The sequence below is a fragment of the Pan paniscus genome, chromosome 12 (genome assembly GCF_029289425.2).
Source record: "Pan paniscus chromosome 12, NHGRI_mPanPan1-v2.0_pri, whole genome shotgun sequence".
Taxonomy (NCBI): domain Eukaryota; kingdom Metazoa; phylum Chordata; class Mammalia; order Primates; family Hominidae; genus Pan; species Pan paniscus.
This window is the reverse complement of record NC_073261.2, coordinates 79,446,952-79,464,309: the sequence shown is the minus strand read 5'-3', so window position 1 is coordinate 79,464,309 and position 17,358 is coordinate 79,446,952. Positions and strand designations below refer to the sequence as shown.

The following is a 17,358-nucleotide window of genomic DNA, read 5'->3' as shown; positions in this document are numbered from 1 at the left end:
ATTCTGGCTAGGGAAAGACCATGTTAACCCCCGTTGAAAGGGATTAAAAGTCAATGGAAGATAAAAATAAAGTGGCTTTTGTGGATACAACCCATACTTCCTATGTGTTCAGCATACCAGTTCCACAAGATTCCTTTCTTAAAAACCATTCTGCCTTGAGTTCTTAGATACACTACAACAGTGCCACCCAGGTGTCAGCTAAGATCTTATTTTTTGGAGGTCTGGGTATAATGGGATCAGACTTAACCTGGAAAGTTTGGGTTTGTCCGGTAATATCTGCTCATTCTCAGAGACTTACTCACATGAGGTGCCCTTAGTCTCTTATTTCTGTGTCTGTTTTGCTTCCCACCCTGCCCCCTTATCAGTGAGGATGCAGAAATCAGCATTTCTTAGCATTCCCTCCACAGAAGAATCTCCTCCCACACAGAGCAGTTGTGAGTCGTGAAGACTTTACTGAAGCCTTACCGTCTCCTCAGAGTGGAGCAGTGCTAGATGGTCGGGGAGACATCTTTAGTTAATTTTGGTTTAGTTCCACACACTGAGTATATGCCATTGCCCAGGTACTGTGCTAAACAGTGGAGATCAGAGTAAGTGATGCTCCCTATCCTCAAGATACAGTCTAGATGGGGAGAGAATGTAAAATAATATGGTAAATGGTAAATGCTTGTTAGAGCCCAGGTCGCCATGGGAGCACACAGTGGGGGCACTTAAGCCTATGGTGAGGATAGGGAGAGTCAAGGAAGACTTCCCTCTATGATAAAATAGAGGAGTGAATAGATGAGCCTTCTCATGGACCACAGCCGAATGTCAGTTGGTCTGAGTTGAGAAACTCTCAAGCCCAGATTTTTTGAATAAGGTGATTTCAGATTGGTAGAGCCCCCCCAGGTGCCTAGAAAAAGCAACTGGACGTCCTTTCAGAAGAATATAAAATTATCCTAAGCATCAGATGATTTCTACAATAATTTTTCAAATGCAATGTCCTACACAATTGAAGACAACTAGACATGAGGAAACAAGACAGCGTGAACACAAACTAGAAGAAAGAGCAATCAATGGACCTACACAGCTTGAGACACTGGAATTCTCAGACAGAGGTTGTTAAGCACTGCTTACTATCTTCAAAGAAATAAAAGCCAAATTTAAAAATTTTCACATGGGAGCTAAAAGCTACAAAAAGTAACATAACATTAGAAAAAATAACTAAATAGAAATTTGTGAACAGAAAAATATAACAGATAGATTGAACTACAGTTTAGACACATGAAAAGAGAGAATAAGTAAATTGGAAAATATGCCAGAGGAAACTATTGTATCTAGAATGAAGAGAGACAAAAAGATAGAAAATACAAAAGGATAAGAGTCACAGAGAATTCAGTGAGGTCTTACTTGTATGTAGTTGGAGTCACAGGAGGAGAGGAGAGAATGAGCAAAGACAGTATTTGAAGAGATAATATCTAAAAATTTTCCAGAACCAATGAAAGATTACAAGATCAGGATCAAAAAGAGTGACAAATCCCAAGCAAAGTTAATGAAAAGAAACCTAAGCTAAGCACATTAAAATAAGTCTGTAGAAAACCAAAGAAAAATAATATTAAAGATAGAGGAGAAAAAAAGATTTTTTTTTTTTTTTTTTTGAGATGGAGTCTCGTTCTGTTGCCCAGGCTGGAGTGCAGTGGCGTGATCTCGGCTCACTGCAGGCTCCACCTCCCGGGTTCACACCATTCTCCCACCTCAACCTCCAGAGTAGCTGGGACTACAGGCACCCGCCACCACGCCCGGCTAATTTTGTTTTTGTATTTTTAGTAGAGACAGGGTTTTACCGTGTTAGCCAGGATGGTCTCAATCTCCTGACCTCGTGATCTGCTCGCCTCGGCCTCCCAAAGTGCTGGGATTACAGGCATGAGCTACCGCGCCCGGCAAAAAAAAAGATTATTATTAAAGGAGCAACAGACGGCTGACTTCTCACAACAGGAACAGTGGAAGCCAGAAAACAGTATATCTTCAAAGTGCAAAAGAAAACTGTTCACCTAAAATACTACAGCCAGCTAAAATATCCTTCAAGAGTAAACGTGAGAAGACATTTTTAGAAAAAAACTGAGTGATTTATCCACCAGCAGAAACACTAATATTGGGGTTTTTTTGGTGTTTTGTTTTTTTTTTTTTTTTTTTTTTAGATAGGGTCTCACTGTGTCACCCAGGCTGGAGTATAGTGGCACGATCATGGCTCACTGCAGCCTCAACTTCCTGGGCTCAAGTGATCCTCCCACCTCTGCCTCCTAAGTAGCTGACCACTGGCATACACCACCACGCCCAGCTAGTTTTTGCATTTTTTGTAGAGATGGGTTTTTGCCATGTTGCCCAGGCTGGTCTCTAACTCCTCGGCTCAGGTGATCTGCCCACCTTAACCTCCCAAAGTGCCGGGATTACAGGCGTGAGTCATTGCACCCAGCCTTGTATTAGTTTTCTCTTTCTGCATAACAAATTACTACCAGTTTTGCAGCTTAAAATAACACCCATTTATCATCTCACAGTTCTGTAGATCAGAAATCTAGGCAGGTTGTGAAAAAACATTACAAAAAAAAGAAAAAGAACTCCAGGCCGGGATCAACTATGTCCTCCACACAGTATCATAAGACTGAAATCAGGGTGTTAACTGAGGCTAGAATCTCATGTGAGGCTCAAAGCTCTCTTTCGAGCTCAGGTGGTGGAAAGGGAAATTAAAAAAAAAAAAAAAAAAAAAAAAACTTGGGCCATGTGTGGTGGCTCACACTTATATCCAGCACTGTGGGAAGCCGAAACAGGTGGATTGCTGGAACTCAGGAGTTCGAGACCAACCTAGGCAACATGGCAAAACCCTGTCTCTACAAAAAATATAAAAATCGGCCAGATGTGGTGACACACACCTGTGGTCCCAGCTGTTTGGGAGACTGAGGTTGGAGGATGGCTTGAACACAGGAGGTTGAGGCTGCAGTGAGCTGTGATTGCACCACTGCACTCCAGCGTGGGTAATGTGAGACTGTTTCAAAAGAAAAAAAAAAAGTCCCACGTTTGAAATCATATAAAGTTTACTCACTGGTATAATGCAGTTACACCAGAGGGGTAGGGGGGGAAGCTTTAAAAGCCACATTTATTTTGAAATTTAAAAATACTTCTAGTCATGCCTGCAATCCCAGCACTTTGGGAGGCTGAGGTGGGTGGATTACTTGAGGTGAGGATTTTGAGACCAGCCTGGCCAACATGGCAAAACTCTGTCTCTACTAAAAATACAAAAATTAGCTGGGTGTGGTGGTGGGTGCCTGTAATCTCAGCTGTTTGGTAGGTTGAGGTGGGAGAATCGCTTGAACCTGGAAGGTGGAGGTTGGAGTGAGCCGAGATTGCACCACTGCACCCCAGCCTGGGGCAACAGAGTGGGACTCTGTCCCAAAAAAATAAAACAAAACAAAACAAAAAAACACTTCTAGGCTGGGTGCAGTGGCTCATGCATGTAATCCTAGCACTTTGGGAAGCTAAGGTAGGAAGACTGCTTGAGGCCCAGAGTTCTGAGACCAGCCTGGTCAACATAGCCAGACCCCATCTCTATAGGAAAAATTTTAAAACTACCTGGCTGTGGTGGTACACACCTGTAGTCCTAGCTACTTGGGAGGCTGAGGCAGGATTGCTTGAGCCCAGAAGTTTGGGGCTGCAGTGAGCTATGATAGCGCAACTACACTCCAGCCTGGGCAACAGAGCACGACCCTGTCTCAAAATACATAAATAAAGAAATAAATAGCACTTCTAAATAACATGTAGGTCAAATAAGATATCATAAAGGAAATGTAAAAAAATTTTTGAACTGAATGTTAAAAAAATTTCTGTGTATCAGTGCTTACAGCTAACACAGGGGTACAGCCAACACAGAAATATATATCCTTAAATGCATGTATCTTAAAAATAAGAAAGATTGAAAATTAATGAGCTGAGATTGAATTGCAAAAAGCCAGAAAAATAAGATATGGGATGCTATATTATTATTCACAAAGATTCACGGCCCATCTCTGGGCATTGGTATTAGGCTGAGTCATATTTCTTCCTCTGGTCAGTGGAATATGTACAGAAGTGTTATGTGTCACACCTAGACAGAAGTTTTAAGAATCAACATATGGTTCACCATATCATCTCTTTTCCTTCTGCCATGATAATTGTCAATGTTTTAGACAGTGGCTGCTTTGCTAGCTTGAGCCCCAGAGTGAAGAAATGTGGAGAAAAGCCCAGCCAAGCTGGGTGGAATAGGTGGCAGGAGTGAGAAATAAACTAAGTTGGTGAAAGCCCTGAGATTTTGGTGGGAGTTTTTTACTATGTATCATAACCTAACCTTTCCCTACTGTTATTTAAGTACAGAAGAAACTTGAATACAATAAGATAAATGAAATAATAAAGATAAAATTAATGCAGTGGAAAGCAACATGTAATAGAGAGGATCATTATAAACAAAAACTGGTTCTTTTTTCAAAAGTAATAAAATTTACAAATCCCTGGAAAATTATCAAGAAAAATTTTAAAAAGAGATAATGCACAAATAATGAATATGAATACCAGTAATGAAAATTCAAATAGCACTATAAATTCTACAAACACTTAAAAGATAAGCAGATTTTATAATTAACTTCATGCCTAAAATGTAAAAAGCTAGATGAAACGTATTCCTAGGAAAAAAAAAAAAAACTTACCAAAAATTGACCAAAGAAGAAATGGAAATTTGAAGTCCTATAATTTTTTTTTTTTTTTTTGAGACAAAGTCTCTCTCTTGTACCCCAGGCTGGAGTGCAGTGGCGCGATCTTGGCTCACTGCAACCTCTGCCTCCCAGGTTCAAGCGATTCTCCTGCCTCAGCCTCCCAAGTAGCTGGGATTACAGGCGCCTGCAACCACGTGCAGCTAATTTTTGTATTTCTAGTAGAGACAGGGTTTCAGCCTGTTGGCCAGGCTGGTCTCGAACTCCTGACCTCAGGTGATCCACCCGCCTCAGCCTCCCAAAGTGCAGGGATTACAGGCGTGAGCCACCGCGCCCGGCCTGAAGTCCTATAATTTTTAAAGAAATCCAATCAGTATTTTTTAAACCTTCCCATAAATAGCTGAATGGAAAAATAATGCTTTATACGAACTCTTTGGAGAAAAGAAAAAAATATATATACCCTCTGATTCATTTACAAAGCTATCATAATTTTGATGACCAAAAGCCAATGAAGACAGTTCCAGATGAGAAAATTTAGCCGTATCTCATGAACATGGATACCAGAATTCTAAACAAAACATTTTATTAGCAATTCAAATCAAATAATATATAAAAAGGAAAATACATATTGATCAATGTGATAGACAGAATAATGGCCCCCAAAGATGTTTATGTCCTAATCCTTGAAATCTATGAATGTTATTTATTTAGGAGTGCAGTGGTGCAATCATGGCTCACTGCAGCTTTCAGCTGTAGGTGGGATTATAGGCATATACCATCATGCCTAGCTAATTAAAAAAAAATTTCTTTTAAATATAGACAGGGTCTGGCTATATTGCCCAGGCTAGTCTCGAACTCCTGGCCTCAAGCAATCCTCTCGCCTCAGCTTCTGAAAGTGCTGGGCTTACAGCCATAAGCCACCATGCTCAGATTGAACGTTATTTTACATGCAAAAAGGACTTTGCAGAGGTGATTAAATTGAGGACCTTGAGATGGGGAGATTATCTTGGATGATCTCCATGAGCCCAATATAATCACAAGAGTCTTTCTAAGAGGGAAACAGGAGGGTCAGAGTCAGAGAGTAGAGGTGCCCATGGAAGCAAAGGTTGGAGTGATGAGCTTTGAAGATGTAGAAAGGGGTCACCAGCCAAGGAATGCAGTCGGCCTCTAGAACTGATCTTCCCTTTTCATGTTTCTAGAGGCCAGCTGGTTCTTTGAGGGAAAAAACAAAAACAGACATAAATAAATAAATAAATAAATAAATAAATAAATAAATAAATAAATAAAATTGATAAATCCCTGTCAAATCATCAGTAGTAGATTTGAGAAGAAATGCAGCTCTGCCAACACCTTGATTTAGTTCATAAGACCTACTTTGGACTTCTGACCTCAGGAATTTTAAGATAATGAATACATGTTGTTTAAAGCCATTTAAATGTGTGCTAATTTGTTAAGAAGCAATAGGAAATTAATACAACTAAGTTGATTCCAGAAATGTGAGGATGGTTTAACCTTTGAAAATCAAAGTATTTCACCATAATAATAGATCTAAGGAAGAAAAATCATATGACAATCTCAGTAAGTGCAAAGAAGTATTCGTAAAATTCAATTTCAATCATAATGTTTTTAAAAAACCTTTAACAAACTAGGAATAGAAAAAACTTCCTAAATCTGAGAAAAGATATCAGAAAGCAATGTAGGGCTTCTGGGATTCTTTTTTTTTTTTTGAGACAGAGTCTTGCTCTGTCACCCAGGCTGGAGTGCAGTGGCGGGGTCTTGGCTCACTGCAACCTCTTCCTCCTCGGTTCAAGCAATTCCTGTGCCTCAGCCTCCCAAGTAGCTGGGATTACAGGTGCCCCCACCATACTTGGCTAATTTTTGTATTTTTAGTAGAGATGGGGTTTCACCGTGTTGACCAGGCTGGTCTCAAACTCTTGACCTCATATGATCCTCGCACCTTGGCCTCCCAAAGTGCTGGGATTACAGGCGTGAGTCATTGTGCCCAGCCTGAAACCTTATTTATTGACCCTAGTTGATGGTTAATAAGAGTTTGCTGTATAATAATTACATCTATGCACTTTCTTTTGTGTTATTTTACACAACAAAAAATGTTTTTAAAAGAGAAGAAAAAGAGGAAGAAAAAGAGAAAGAAAGATTAATATAGAAGCAGGTGGAGGCCAGGTGCAGTGACTCAGGCCTGTAATCCCAGCATTTTGGGAGGCCAAGATGGGTGGATCACCTGAGTTTAGGAGTTCGAGACCAGTTTGGCCAACAAGGTGAAACCCCATCTCTGCTAAAAATACAAAAATTAGCCAAGCGTGGTGGTGCATGCTTGTAGTCCCAGCTACTCAAGCAGCTGAGGCAGGAGGATCGCCTGAACCCAGGAGGCAGAGGTTGCAGCAAGCGCAGATCACACCACTGCACTCCAGCCTGGGCAACAGAGTGAGACTCCATCTCAAAAAAAAAAAAAAAAAAACAGATGGAGCAAAGATATATTTTAAGGCTCAAAACTGCTATAATCTCTGAGTGGCCAGACACTCAAGGCTAGCCTTAGGAGTGATGGGACTTAAAACCAGACCAGCTAAGCTGCACTGAAAAGGCTCTGAGCCCTTGTGGGTTGGGATGGCTTCTCTCCCTCAGGATGGCAGTAGCTGGGCAGAGAACCAGCACTGGGCAAGATGGAGAAATCATGGGCTCCTGCTCTGGAGAGGGGCCCATTGTAGCAGTCTTGCAAAATGACACAGAAGCCACTAACAAGAATTAAGAGTCACCTGGGACCCCGAGGAACAGAAGGGACTGGGATGGTGGGAGGGAGGGCAGTGCCTGGAGAGATATTGGTATCTCAATCATGAAGTGAGTGGCTGGGGATAAAAAACACCCCAAAGCTCTCATCTCCCAAGTGTGGGAAAATCTTCAACATTCTGAGATTCTAAAATTAATATAACAAATAATTACTGAGTGTCTACTATGTGCAAGCACAAAGAATTCATGATTCTGAAGCTTGCCTTTGTAGGACTTCATCTCTTAGCGTAATGATTACATGTAGTTTTTCTGGCAGCTGACAAAGGAAAAGACCATATAGCCAGCTCCTGGCAGAGTTTTAATGTCAACATTCTGGGAGGGCTGGTTCAGTATTGAAATTAAGTAAGACATAAGATACCATGGGCAAGATATGCTCTGAGCCAATGATCATGGTAATGAGTAAAAGTTGATTTCCGAATGTAGCGATCCTGAGCCATGCACATGACTACATAAAATTGGGAAGGCAGTTGTCATTGTGCTCTACTTCGCATATACTGATGATCTGAGTGGCTGAAATGACTGTTGATCATGAAGCAAATGTTTAATTTATATTTAAATTTAGGATTTCTAGGGTGACAGCAAGGTGGAGTGTCATAAAAAAGTCAGAGCACTGGTCAGAAATCTAGCATGTGCTGGGAACACAGGGCTCTAAGGGACCCCACATGGTAAGTATGAAAGAAGAGGCCAGAGTGGAAGGTGGGGAGGGCATCTCATTAGGCTTGGTGCTCTACTTCTGATGGCTGGGAGCACTTGGTGACCTCCAGCCCAACTACTCACAGCCACTGTGACAACTAATATAAGAATGATTTGATGAAGGCGAGGAGAATGTCATAATAATCATCCATAATAAATTTTTAAGTCAGTACACAGGAAGAACAGAAACCATCTACACCTAAGGTACTGTTGACCTTGACATGGCTTTACTATTGCAGGAAACTCTTACCCAGGATGATAAAAGTTGTAAATAACTTCACTGTTTTTTGCAGAAGTTTTCAGAAGAACCCATTTAAATGAACTCGATGACTTTTGTTTTTGAGACAGTCTTGCTTTGTTGCTCAGGCTGGAGTGCAGTGGCACAATCTCAGCTCACTGCAACCTCTGCCTTCCGGGTTCAAGCAATTCTTGTGCATCAGCCACCTGAATTGCTGGTATTATAGATGCATGCCACCACGCCCAGCTAATTTTTGTATTTTTAGTAGAGACAGGATTTTGCCATGTTGGCCAGGCTGGTCTTGAACTGGCTGGTCTCCAACTCCTGACCTCAAGTGATCCACCCACCTCAACCTCCCAAATTGCTGGGATTACAGGTGTGAGCCACCCAATCCGGCCTGTGACTTTTCAATAGACAGACTCAAACTGCTTTTTATTCTCTAAAACACTTTAAAAACCCTCCCCTCATAGGTTGCAGTAAGCCTGGATGACAGAGGGAGACTCTGTCTCAAAAACAAAAACAAACAAACAAAAAAACCCACACTTCAAAACCATCACTTTGCCCTATCCCAACAATCCCAATCCTGGAATAAGGTATGAAGACTACTGCTCTTTTTTTTTTTTTTTTTTTTTTTTTTGAGACTGAGTCTCGCTCTGTCGCCAGGCTGGAGTGCAGTGGCATGATCTGGGCTCACTGCAACCTCCGCCTCCTGGGTTCAAGCGATTCTCTTGCCTCAGCCTCCTGAGTAGCTGGAACTACAGGCGCGCACCACCACGTCCAGCTAATTTTTGTATTTTTAGTAGAGACAGGGTTTCATCATGTTGGCCAGGATGGTCTTGATATCTTGACCTCGTGATCCACCCACCTCGGCCTCCCAAAGTGTGGGGATTACAGGTGTGAGCCACCACGCCGAGCCCTAAGACTACTGGTCTTTAAGGCCTTTGATTACTAGACCAACACCCCTGAGAAGCGTTGGTCACTAGATGGCTGAAGGCTTGTCCCTGCTGGAAAAGAGCTGTGAAGGGGTCAGGCGTGTGTGGAGGAACAGCTCATTACAAATGTGGGCCATGACAACTGTTCCTCCCCACACTTTTTCATCTTGAGCCCAGGAGTTCAAGGCTGCAGTGAACTATGATACTGCTGTATCATGATCCTTGCCCAGTCCTAATCAAGTCCCGTCATTGGAAGAGCTGCTTTAAAATAAACTCCTTTCTTGCCACTGAGCTTAAGCAAAAAAAATAAAAAAACAAAACAGACCCCAACACTTCATAACTATTCCAACTTTGCCTTCCCTATTCCAGATACTGCTATGACTCTGTCAGGGTAGTGTTCTCCCTTCCTGCCATGAGAACAAGCTAAGCTTTGCGTTATCACAAAAATTGTCTTGATGGTATTTGCTGTCACCCAAATGTGTACACTTACTTTTCTAGATAGCATTCAATTATTGAGGCCCGCAGTGATCCAACTGAGACCTCCTCAACACTGCAGTCCAAGACCCCTGACTCGGAAATAGGGTGATCCTCTGAGGCTCTTAAGCTTCCTGCTTGGAGTTCTTTCAGACTGAAACAATGAGAGATGCAAGTCTTGTATTGGACCCAAGCTCCAATTTCTTTTTTTAATTTTTCTTTTAGGTGTGATGGCTCACACCTATAATCCTAGGGACTAGGGAGGCTGAGGTGGGAGGATTGCTAGTGGCCAGGAGTTTTGAGACCAGCCTGGGCAACATAGCAAGATTCAGTCTCTTAAAAAATCAGAAAACATAGCTAGGGGTGGTGGCGTGTGCCTGTAGTCCCAGCTACTCGGGAGGCTGAGGCTGAAGGATGGCTTGAGCCCAGGAGTTCAAGGCTGCAGTGAGCTATGATTGCACCACAGCACTCCAGCCCAGGTGACAGAGCAAGACCCTGTCTCTAAAAACATAAAAAATAATAAGAAATAAATATATTTGCTTATTTAGCTTCCCAAATACTGAGCTTATTTTCTCTTCTACCAATAAAGAACTCTTTGTTTATCTGACCATATTTGAAAATCTTTTCTCCTTGGTGGATATCTGCCTTATTACTAACAACGCTACTACTTGTCTGTGTTCATCCTTGTCATTTTTTTGTTGTGCATCTGTAAGAGGAAAGTTTTTAGAGAAGAGGATAGGTGTAGGTCTCAGTCTGTCCCTTAGCTGGCCCAGGGACAAATTTTGTCTCTGATCAAAACTTTATGAGAACTTTTCTCAGACGTGTCTTATTTTGTCTTTAAGAGTTTGGTTCAGGACAATCTCTCCGGACCCTCTGTCTGCTGGGAACTGTAAATTCATCAGGATTACAGTTGGAAAAGGTCTAGCTATGAGGCTGGGGGGTCCTGAGCCACAGGATACACAAGCAACTGTCAGCTCACCATTCGCAGACTCTCATGGGTCTGTCTTAATATCAACCTGTCTATGGCTTCCTCGGGCCAGACTTCTGCTTCTTGCATGTATTTATGCTGTCACCCAAATGTGTACACTTACTTTTCTAGACAGCATCATCATTTCCCCAAAGATAATTTAGAATTGCGGTAGCCACTATGAGGAATTTCTGATATGCACAAAAGTATTCACTTTAGAATGCAAAGTGAACACAATTCCAAACATCCAGTGGTCTTCGTTTTTTTCATTAGCATGAGCAAGCATACAAAAGAAACAGGATTCCAAAATTTTTTTTTTTTTTTTTTGAGATAGGCTCTCTGTCACCCAGGCTGGAGTGCAGTGGCACGATCTCAGCTCACTGCAACCTCTGCCTCCTGGGCTCAAGCGATCCTCCCACCTCAGCCCCTCAAGTAGGTGGGACCACAGGCACCTGCCCACCATGCCAGGCTAATTTTTGTATTTTTTGTAGAGATGGGTTTTTGCCATATTGCCCAGGCTCGTCTCGAACTCCTGAGCTCAAGTGATCTGCCCACCTTGGCCTCCCAAAGTGCTGGGATTACAGGAGTGAGCCACCATGCCCAACCCCAAAAATTACTTCCTTAACAGATTTCTTGGCCAAAGCAAAATAAAAAGCTGAACTACTTAAAACTATCTTTTAGACCTCCCCTGCCCCAATATCACAGCTGAAACCTACTATTTCTTTTCCCCTACCCTATGCTCCTCCATCTCCCTCTGCCCTTTTCTCTCCCTCAGATCCACTCCCCTTTCCTCCTGGCTGGCTAGATACCCCAAAGCTCACTTAACTTCAGAATAGAAAAAAAAAATCTCTATGGTGGATTTTAAGCCCTGTTTTCATTTTTAGCTGAAAGCCATTGTAAAAGACTCTTCAAGGCCTAAATGGGACTTCGAATTGTTTTAGGAACATATCATCCAGAGCAGCCAGATTTATAGCAATTCATTTATATGCCAGTAGGGGCCTCAGAAGCAAAACATTGGATGAAAAAGTCAGAATGGAAAACCCCCCAATGATGATTTTTTATTTATTTTGTAGAGACAGGGTCTCACTAGATTGTCCAGGCTGGTCTTGAATTCCTGGACTCAAGTGATTCTCCCACCTCCTTCTCCCAAAGTGTTAGGATTATAGGCACGAGCTGCCATGCCTGGCCCAACAGTGATTTCAAAGGCCATGGATTGCATAGGAAGCTGAAGGGGTTTGGGGAAGCTGTGAACGTTAGTCAAGGTCTTTTGGAGGCTATCGGCAGTCTTCCCTGTGAAAGCAAAATGTGCTCTAATTAGTTCTTTGTCAAGAGAGAAGTCTGTTCAGCAGGTCATGGACTGAAGAAAAATACTGTGTATATATATGTAAAAGAGAGAAGTCTGATGGAGACTTCAGGGCTAGGTCCTTTACTATCTAGTGGCAGAATTCTGGAGTAGATCTTGAAGCAGAGGTGATGGGACTCTTTTCTCTTTTTGTGAATGGCCTTAAACCAGAAATAGGGGATTTATTATGCAAACAAAAACTAGAATGGGAAACAGCCCCATGGCCAGATCTCCAAAACCTCCTTGAACATTTTGAAAGAGCCCTAGAATTAAGAAACTAAAGAAAAAGAAAAAAGCAAAAATCAAGTCACCAATGAAGGTGTTCAATTTCCCATTCAGCCTTTAAACCCACAAGGAAACATTTCTCTAAAACGTAAAGGACAACCTTACAAACTTGATGGATATAGGAACAAAATATCAATCTTAAACTTGATCACTATTATACCTTTTTTTTTCCTTAATATCAGTAAACTTCTTGGGTCATACGCCTATCTAATAATCCTCAACACAACTCCCCTATGCCACAGCCTAAACCTGTGCCTCGGACCTTCAACCGAGGGGGTATTCTCTTCTACTTTGTGACACTATACTTTAATAACTTAATAGCGAGGGATTCATTGTGTGAATGGAGTTACCACATGACATGCTCTCCTGAGGATTTTTTTCCTTCTAGTCCCTGAGGCCCTTCCTATCCATAATAAGGTCATAGCTAATTTGGATATTGATTTATCAGTACTTTGGTGTGTAAATCAAGCATTAAGTTGAAGTTCTCTTATAGTCAATAAATTCTATGGGCCCTGTGTGGTGGGTGGTTCATACCTGCAATCAAAGCACTTTGGAGGCTGGGTGGGGTGGCTTATGCCTGTAATCCCAGCACTTTGGGAGGCCAAGGCGGGCAGATAATGAGGTCAGGAGTTTGAGACCAGCCTGGCCAACATAGTGAAACCCGTCTCTACTAAAAATACAAAAATTAGCTGAGCATGGTGGTGCACGCCTGTAGTCCCAGCTACTCGGGAGGCTAAGGCAGGAGAATTGCTTGAACCTGGGAGACGGAGGTTGTGGTGAGCTGAGATCGTGCCACTGCATTCCAGCCTGGGCAACGGAGCGAGACTCTGTCTCAAAAAAAAAAAAAAAAAAAGTACTTTGCGGGCCAGGGTGGGAGGACCGCTTGAAGCTGGGAGTTTAAGACCAGCCTGGGCAACACAGCAAGATCCCGTCTCTACAAACAAAATAATAAATTAAAAATAATAGTAAAATAAAGTAAAAATTTTACTGATACTCTACAGGAGCTAAACCCATCAAGGTTCAGACTGACCCATCTAAACCTCTACCCAAAATTGTACAATAGCCTCTAAAACAAGTCACTAAGGAAGGAATAAAACTGGCCCGGCGCAGTGGCTCAAGCCTGTAATCCTAGCACTTTGGGAGGCCAAGGTGGGTTCTTATTCCTAGTTTTTTTACACCCCTGAGAAATGTTGGTCATCAGAGGGCTGGGGTTTTGTCCCTACTGGAAAATAGCTGTGAAGGGGTCCGGCGTATGCTGAGGAAGAGCTCATTAAAAATGTGAGCCATGAAAACTGTTCCTCCCCACACTCCTTTATGCCCACACATACATGAGTATTGGTGACCCCCTTAAAGCAACAAGCAGTGATTCCCTCTACAGTTAGTTCACTAGGTGCTCTACAACCTGGGGGCAGGGCTGGCAAAGGACTAGGAAAAAAGAGGCAGGAAAGGAGGTCTTATTTCTGCCAAGGTCGCCTCCCTCTTATCAACCCTGCTGTTCACTCCCTGCCCCAGGGCTGACTCCCAGGAATGCCAGGCGTGGGGCAAATCACAGTGTGTTCTCGGGTCACCCTAATCCAACCGCTCTCTCCAAGTGAAATCCGGTTCTGGTGACCATCAAAGGCAGCCAAAGGGTAACAAAAAGCCAGCTTGAGGAGTTGACTGGAGTAAGCCAGGAGTTTACAGACTGCTTGACTAAACTGTCTCTAAATTCCAACTGCCAGAGCAGCTTCAGCTTCCCTTCATCTACCTCCTGGCCTCTGGGGGTTCAGAACAGTCCCCAGGTGCTCAGAGCAGCACCCACCGTTAGGAAATCCTGCCCACCAAACAAGGACTGGAGCTGCATTTAGAACCCGGAGAGGAGGGCCTCCACATGGGAGTCGGGGGTCAGTGGGAACAGGAAGACTGTCTTCAACTAATCACCCTGTGTGGCTTCATGTGAAAGGCCACACGGGACTATGCACTAGGAGCCTGGGTTCTGCTTGACATAAAAACCTTCCCTCGGTTACAGTTGTCCAAAAACATTTAGGGCAGTGGTGAAGACTCCAGAGGGAGGACGTGGAGCACCTTCTAACTCTTAGGAGTCTGCTCAAAAGTTTGCCCTGACCCTGCTGTCTTTTGAGTCTTCAGTCTGGACCATACAATGTGTCACTTAAATGCCGGTGGTTTTTAGTTTCGGGTCTTGCTGTGGCTTCTCCAGCACTGGTCTGTGAGCTGCGGCGGCAGCGGGGCCGGGCCCCTGTAAGAGGTCTCCCCCCAAGGGTGGACCTCGGCTGCCCCCGCTAGGCCCCGCCCCGTAGTCCTGTGAACTTCTGGGCACCCCACAGCCCTGGGCTAAACCCTGCTAAGCGCTCCATAGAGCTTTGGTCACAGTCTTAGACCAGGATGAAGAAATAAATAAATACCAAGGTGGTGAAACAGCCTAAAGCCTTTAAGAAATCCAGGGCAACAGAGATTCCACAGAGGACAGGTCAACGGGTTAGGGAAGTCAAGTTGGAAAGAGGAACTCCGCTAAAATAAGAAAATACAAATGCTCCCAGCAGAGGGGCGTCCAGAGAGTCGCGGGCCTGGGAACGGGCCTGGGTCCTCGCGAGCATGCCTGGCCCGCATCGCAACAGGGCGGGGCGGACAGCGGCAGGCCAGCTCCCGGGAGGCTCGCCGTCGGCGTTGGGGCCCGTCGGCCGGCCTCTCCCCATTTTTGTGACGTGTCAGGGGCAGCAGCGGTGACGGGGCCACCACACAAAGCCAGGTCGTCGGGCGGTGGTCTCCCAGGCTAAGAGCCCCGATGGGATGGGGAGGGGGCGGGAAGCGAGGCGCCCCCGGGCGCCGGGGCTCCGCGCGGGATTAAAGTGAGCTCGGACTCCGCGGCGGGGGCGGCGGCGGGGGGCGGGTACCCGGGCGGCCGCGAGCGCCCTTCGCGCGCCTGGCTGCTGTGGCCGCGCTGGCAGCCAGCGAGCCCGGCTCGCCGAGGCCTCGCCACGCCCCCGCGGGGGTGGAGCCGCGGCCAGGGGCGGCTCCGCAGCTGGCGGCGCCGGGGCCCGGGGCGGAGGCTGTGGCAGCAGCTGCAGCGGCGGCGGCGGCGGCAGCGCCAGGAGCTGCTACAGCAGAGGCGGAGGTTGCTCCTGTACGCGTACGGGCCGCTCGGCCGGAGCCGCAGCCCGGAGGCGCCGGGCGGTGCGCTGGGTGCTGGTGCTGCTCCTGCTGCTGCTGCTGCCCACCCTCCGCCGCCCGGGCCCCCGCTGCCGCCCGGGCCCCGGCTGTCATCTGCGCCCCCGTCGACCCCGCCCGCGAGTGCGCCCCAGCCAGGACGCCGCCCCCGGCCGGGTCTCCACTTCTTGGCCGCACCTTCCATGACAGCGCCCGCGAGAAGATGGCTGCGAAGGGCGCGCACGGCTCCCACCTGAAGGTGGAGAGCGAGCTGGAGCGCTGCCGCGCCGAGGGCCACTGGGACCGCATGCCGGAGCTGGTCCGGCAGCTGCAGACGCTGAGCATGCCCGGCGGCGGAGGTAACAGGCGAGGCAGCCCGAGCGCAGCGTTCACCTTTCCGGACACCGGTGAGTAAGGGAAGAGGCTGGCTCGCCCGCAGCGAGCGCGCGAAACGCACCGCCTCCTCCAGGAAGCGCGCCCAGACAGTCCTCGGCCGACAGCGGGCGCCTACCAGCCCACCGTGCTAGTCTTAAGAGCAGCCAGGGTAGTTAGGAAAGTCCTTCTGCCGCGAGAGAAAAATCACATGTAGTTTGGGGGCTTGGAGGGAAGAGAAACGGCTTTTGCTCTCTGTCCTTTAGGATAATGTGGCTAACTCTGTCTACCGTGAAATGGTGGTATCTGCATATCATGAGATCAGTGCATTGGCTGGACTCTGCCCCCCACCGCGGTCCGAGGGTGGGGTGTCCCTAAACTCCATCAGGTGAAGTGTGTCTGTCTCGTCTTTGTCCACAGTTCTCGCAAGTGACGTTGAAAACGGAGCTCCGTCCGAAGCAGACAGGGGCGAGGGTTTGACGAGCTCCAGGGTGGGGTGGTGGAGAAATGGGGAAGCGGCTTGGCCAGCCTCAGTTTCCTCATCTGTGGCGATCTCGGGACACATCCAGCTCTAGCAGTCGGTGGCTTTAGCAGTAGGGCTGGTTTGGCTGGGCCGGGCTCTTGTGCTGGGGCGGGAAAGCACCCTGATGTGGCAGCGGGGAACACCCCGCCCCAGTCTCTAACCTCAAATCCTGTTCCTGGGGCCTTCAGCTTACCCTCCCTGAGTCCTCTCTGTGGGCACAATCACTTAGGAGGCTTTGTGGAAGGAGGCAGGGAATAAATGAATACAGATATAAATAATTTTTAAAGACTGCCCAGCCTGTGGAAGGCTCTGAGAGGGACAGATCGTGATAGTAATAGTAATAGTCAACACTTACTTCGTGCTTCCTGTGTACCAGACACTGTCCTGAGCACTTTAATCAACCCCGTGAAGCAGGTACTCTTGTTTGTCCCACTTTACAGATAAGGAAACTGAGGCACAGAGCAACTAAATAACTTGATCAGCTAGCCAATAAGTTGTGGAACCAGGATTTGTGCCCAGGTTTCTGAGTACATCCTTTAAATCACTTGCACTATTACCTCTCAAAGATGTACAGCACAAAATCCTTGCCCTTGGAGAGCTCCCACAGTGAATGGGGAGGCAAGAAAGTGATCGGAGGGCAATTGTTTGTGGGGTTTTTTTGGTTGTCTTTTTGTTTTTGTTTTTGTTTGTTTGTTTGTTTTTGAGACAGGGTCTCTCTCTGTTACCCAGGCTAGAGTGTAATAGTGCGATCTCAGCTCACTGCAGCCTCAACTTCCTGGGCTCAAGCAATCCTTCCACCTCAGTCTCCCAAGTAGCTGGGACTACAGGTGCTGGCTACCATGCCCGGCTAATTTTTGCAGTTTTAGTAGAGACGGGG

At 45.7% G+C, this 17,358-nt stretch overlaps 1 protein-coding gene across 6 annotated transcripts in view; it reads left to right on the top strand.

Annotated features, from left to right (window-relative positions):
• The window catches only part of TTC7A (tetratricopeptide repeat domain 7A), a 158,717-nt gene that overhangs the window by 9,669 nt on the left and 131,690 nt on the right, over positions 1 to 17,358 (top strand). The window contains exon 1 of one of the 6 annotated variants that reach the window (XM_003822666.5): positions 15,451 to 15,993. The exons of 4 other annotated variants lie outside the window; for them this stretch is intronic. In XM_003822666.5, the coding sequence (XP_003822714.2) occupies positions 15,810 to 15,993 (184 nt within the window). In that variant the 5' untranslated portion in view covers positions 15,451 to 15,809. Of the gene's footprint in view, positions 1 to 15,450; positions 15,994 to 17,358 lie in introns of those variants that run through there. One more of the 6 variants, XM_034953069.3, reaches the window with a different exon arrangement.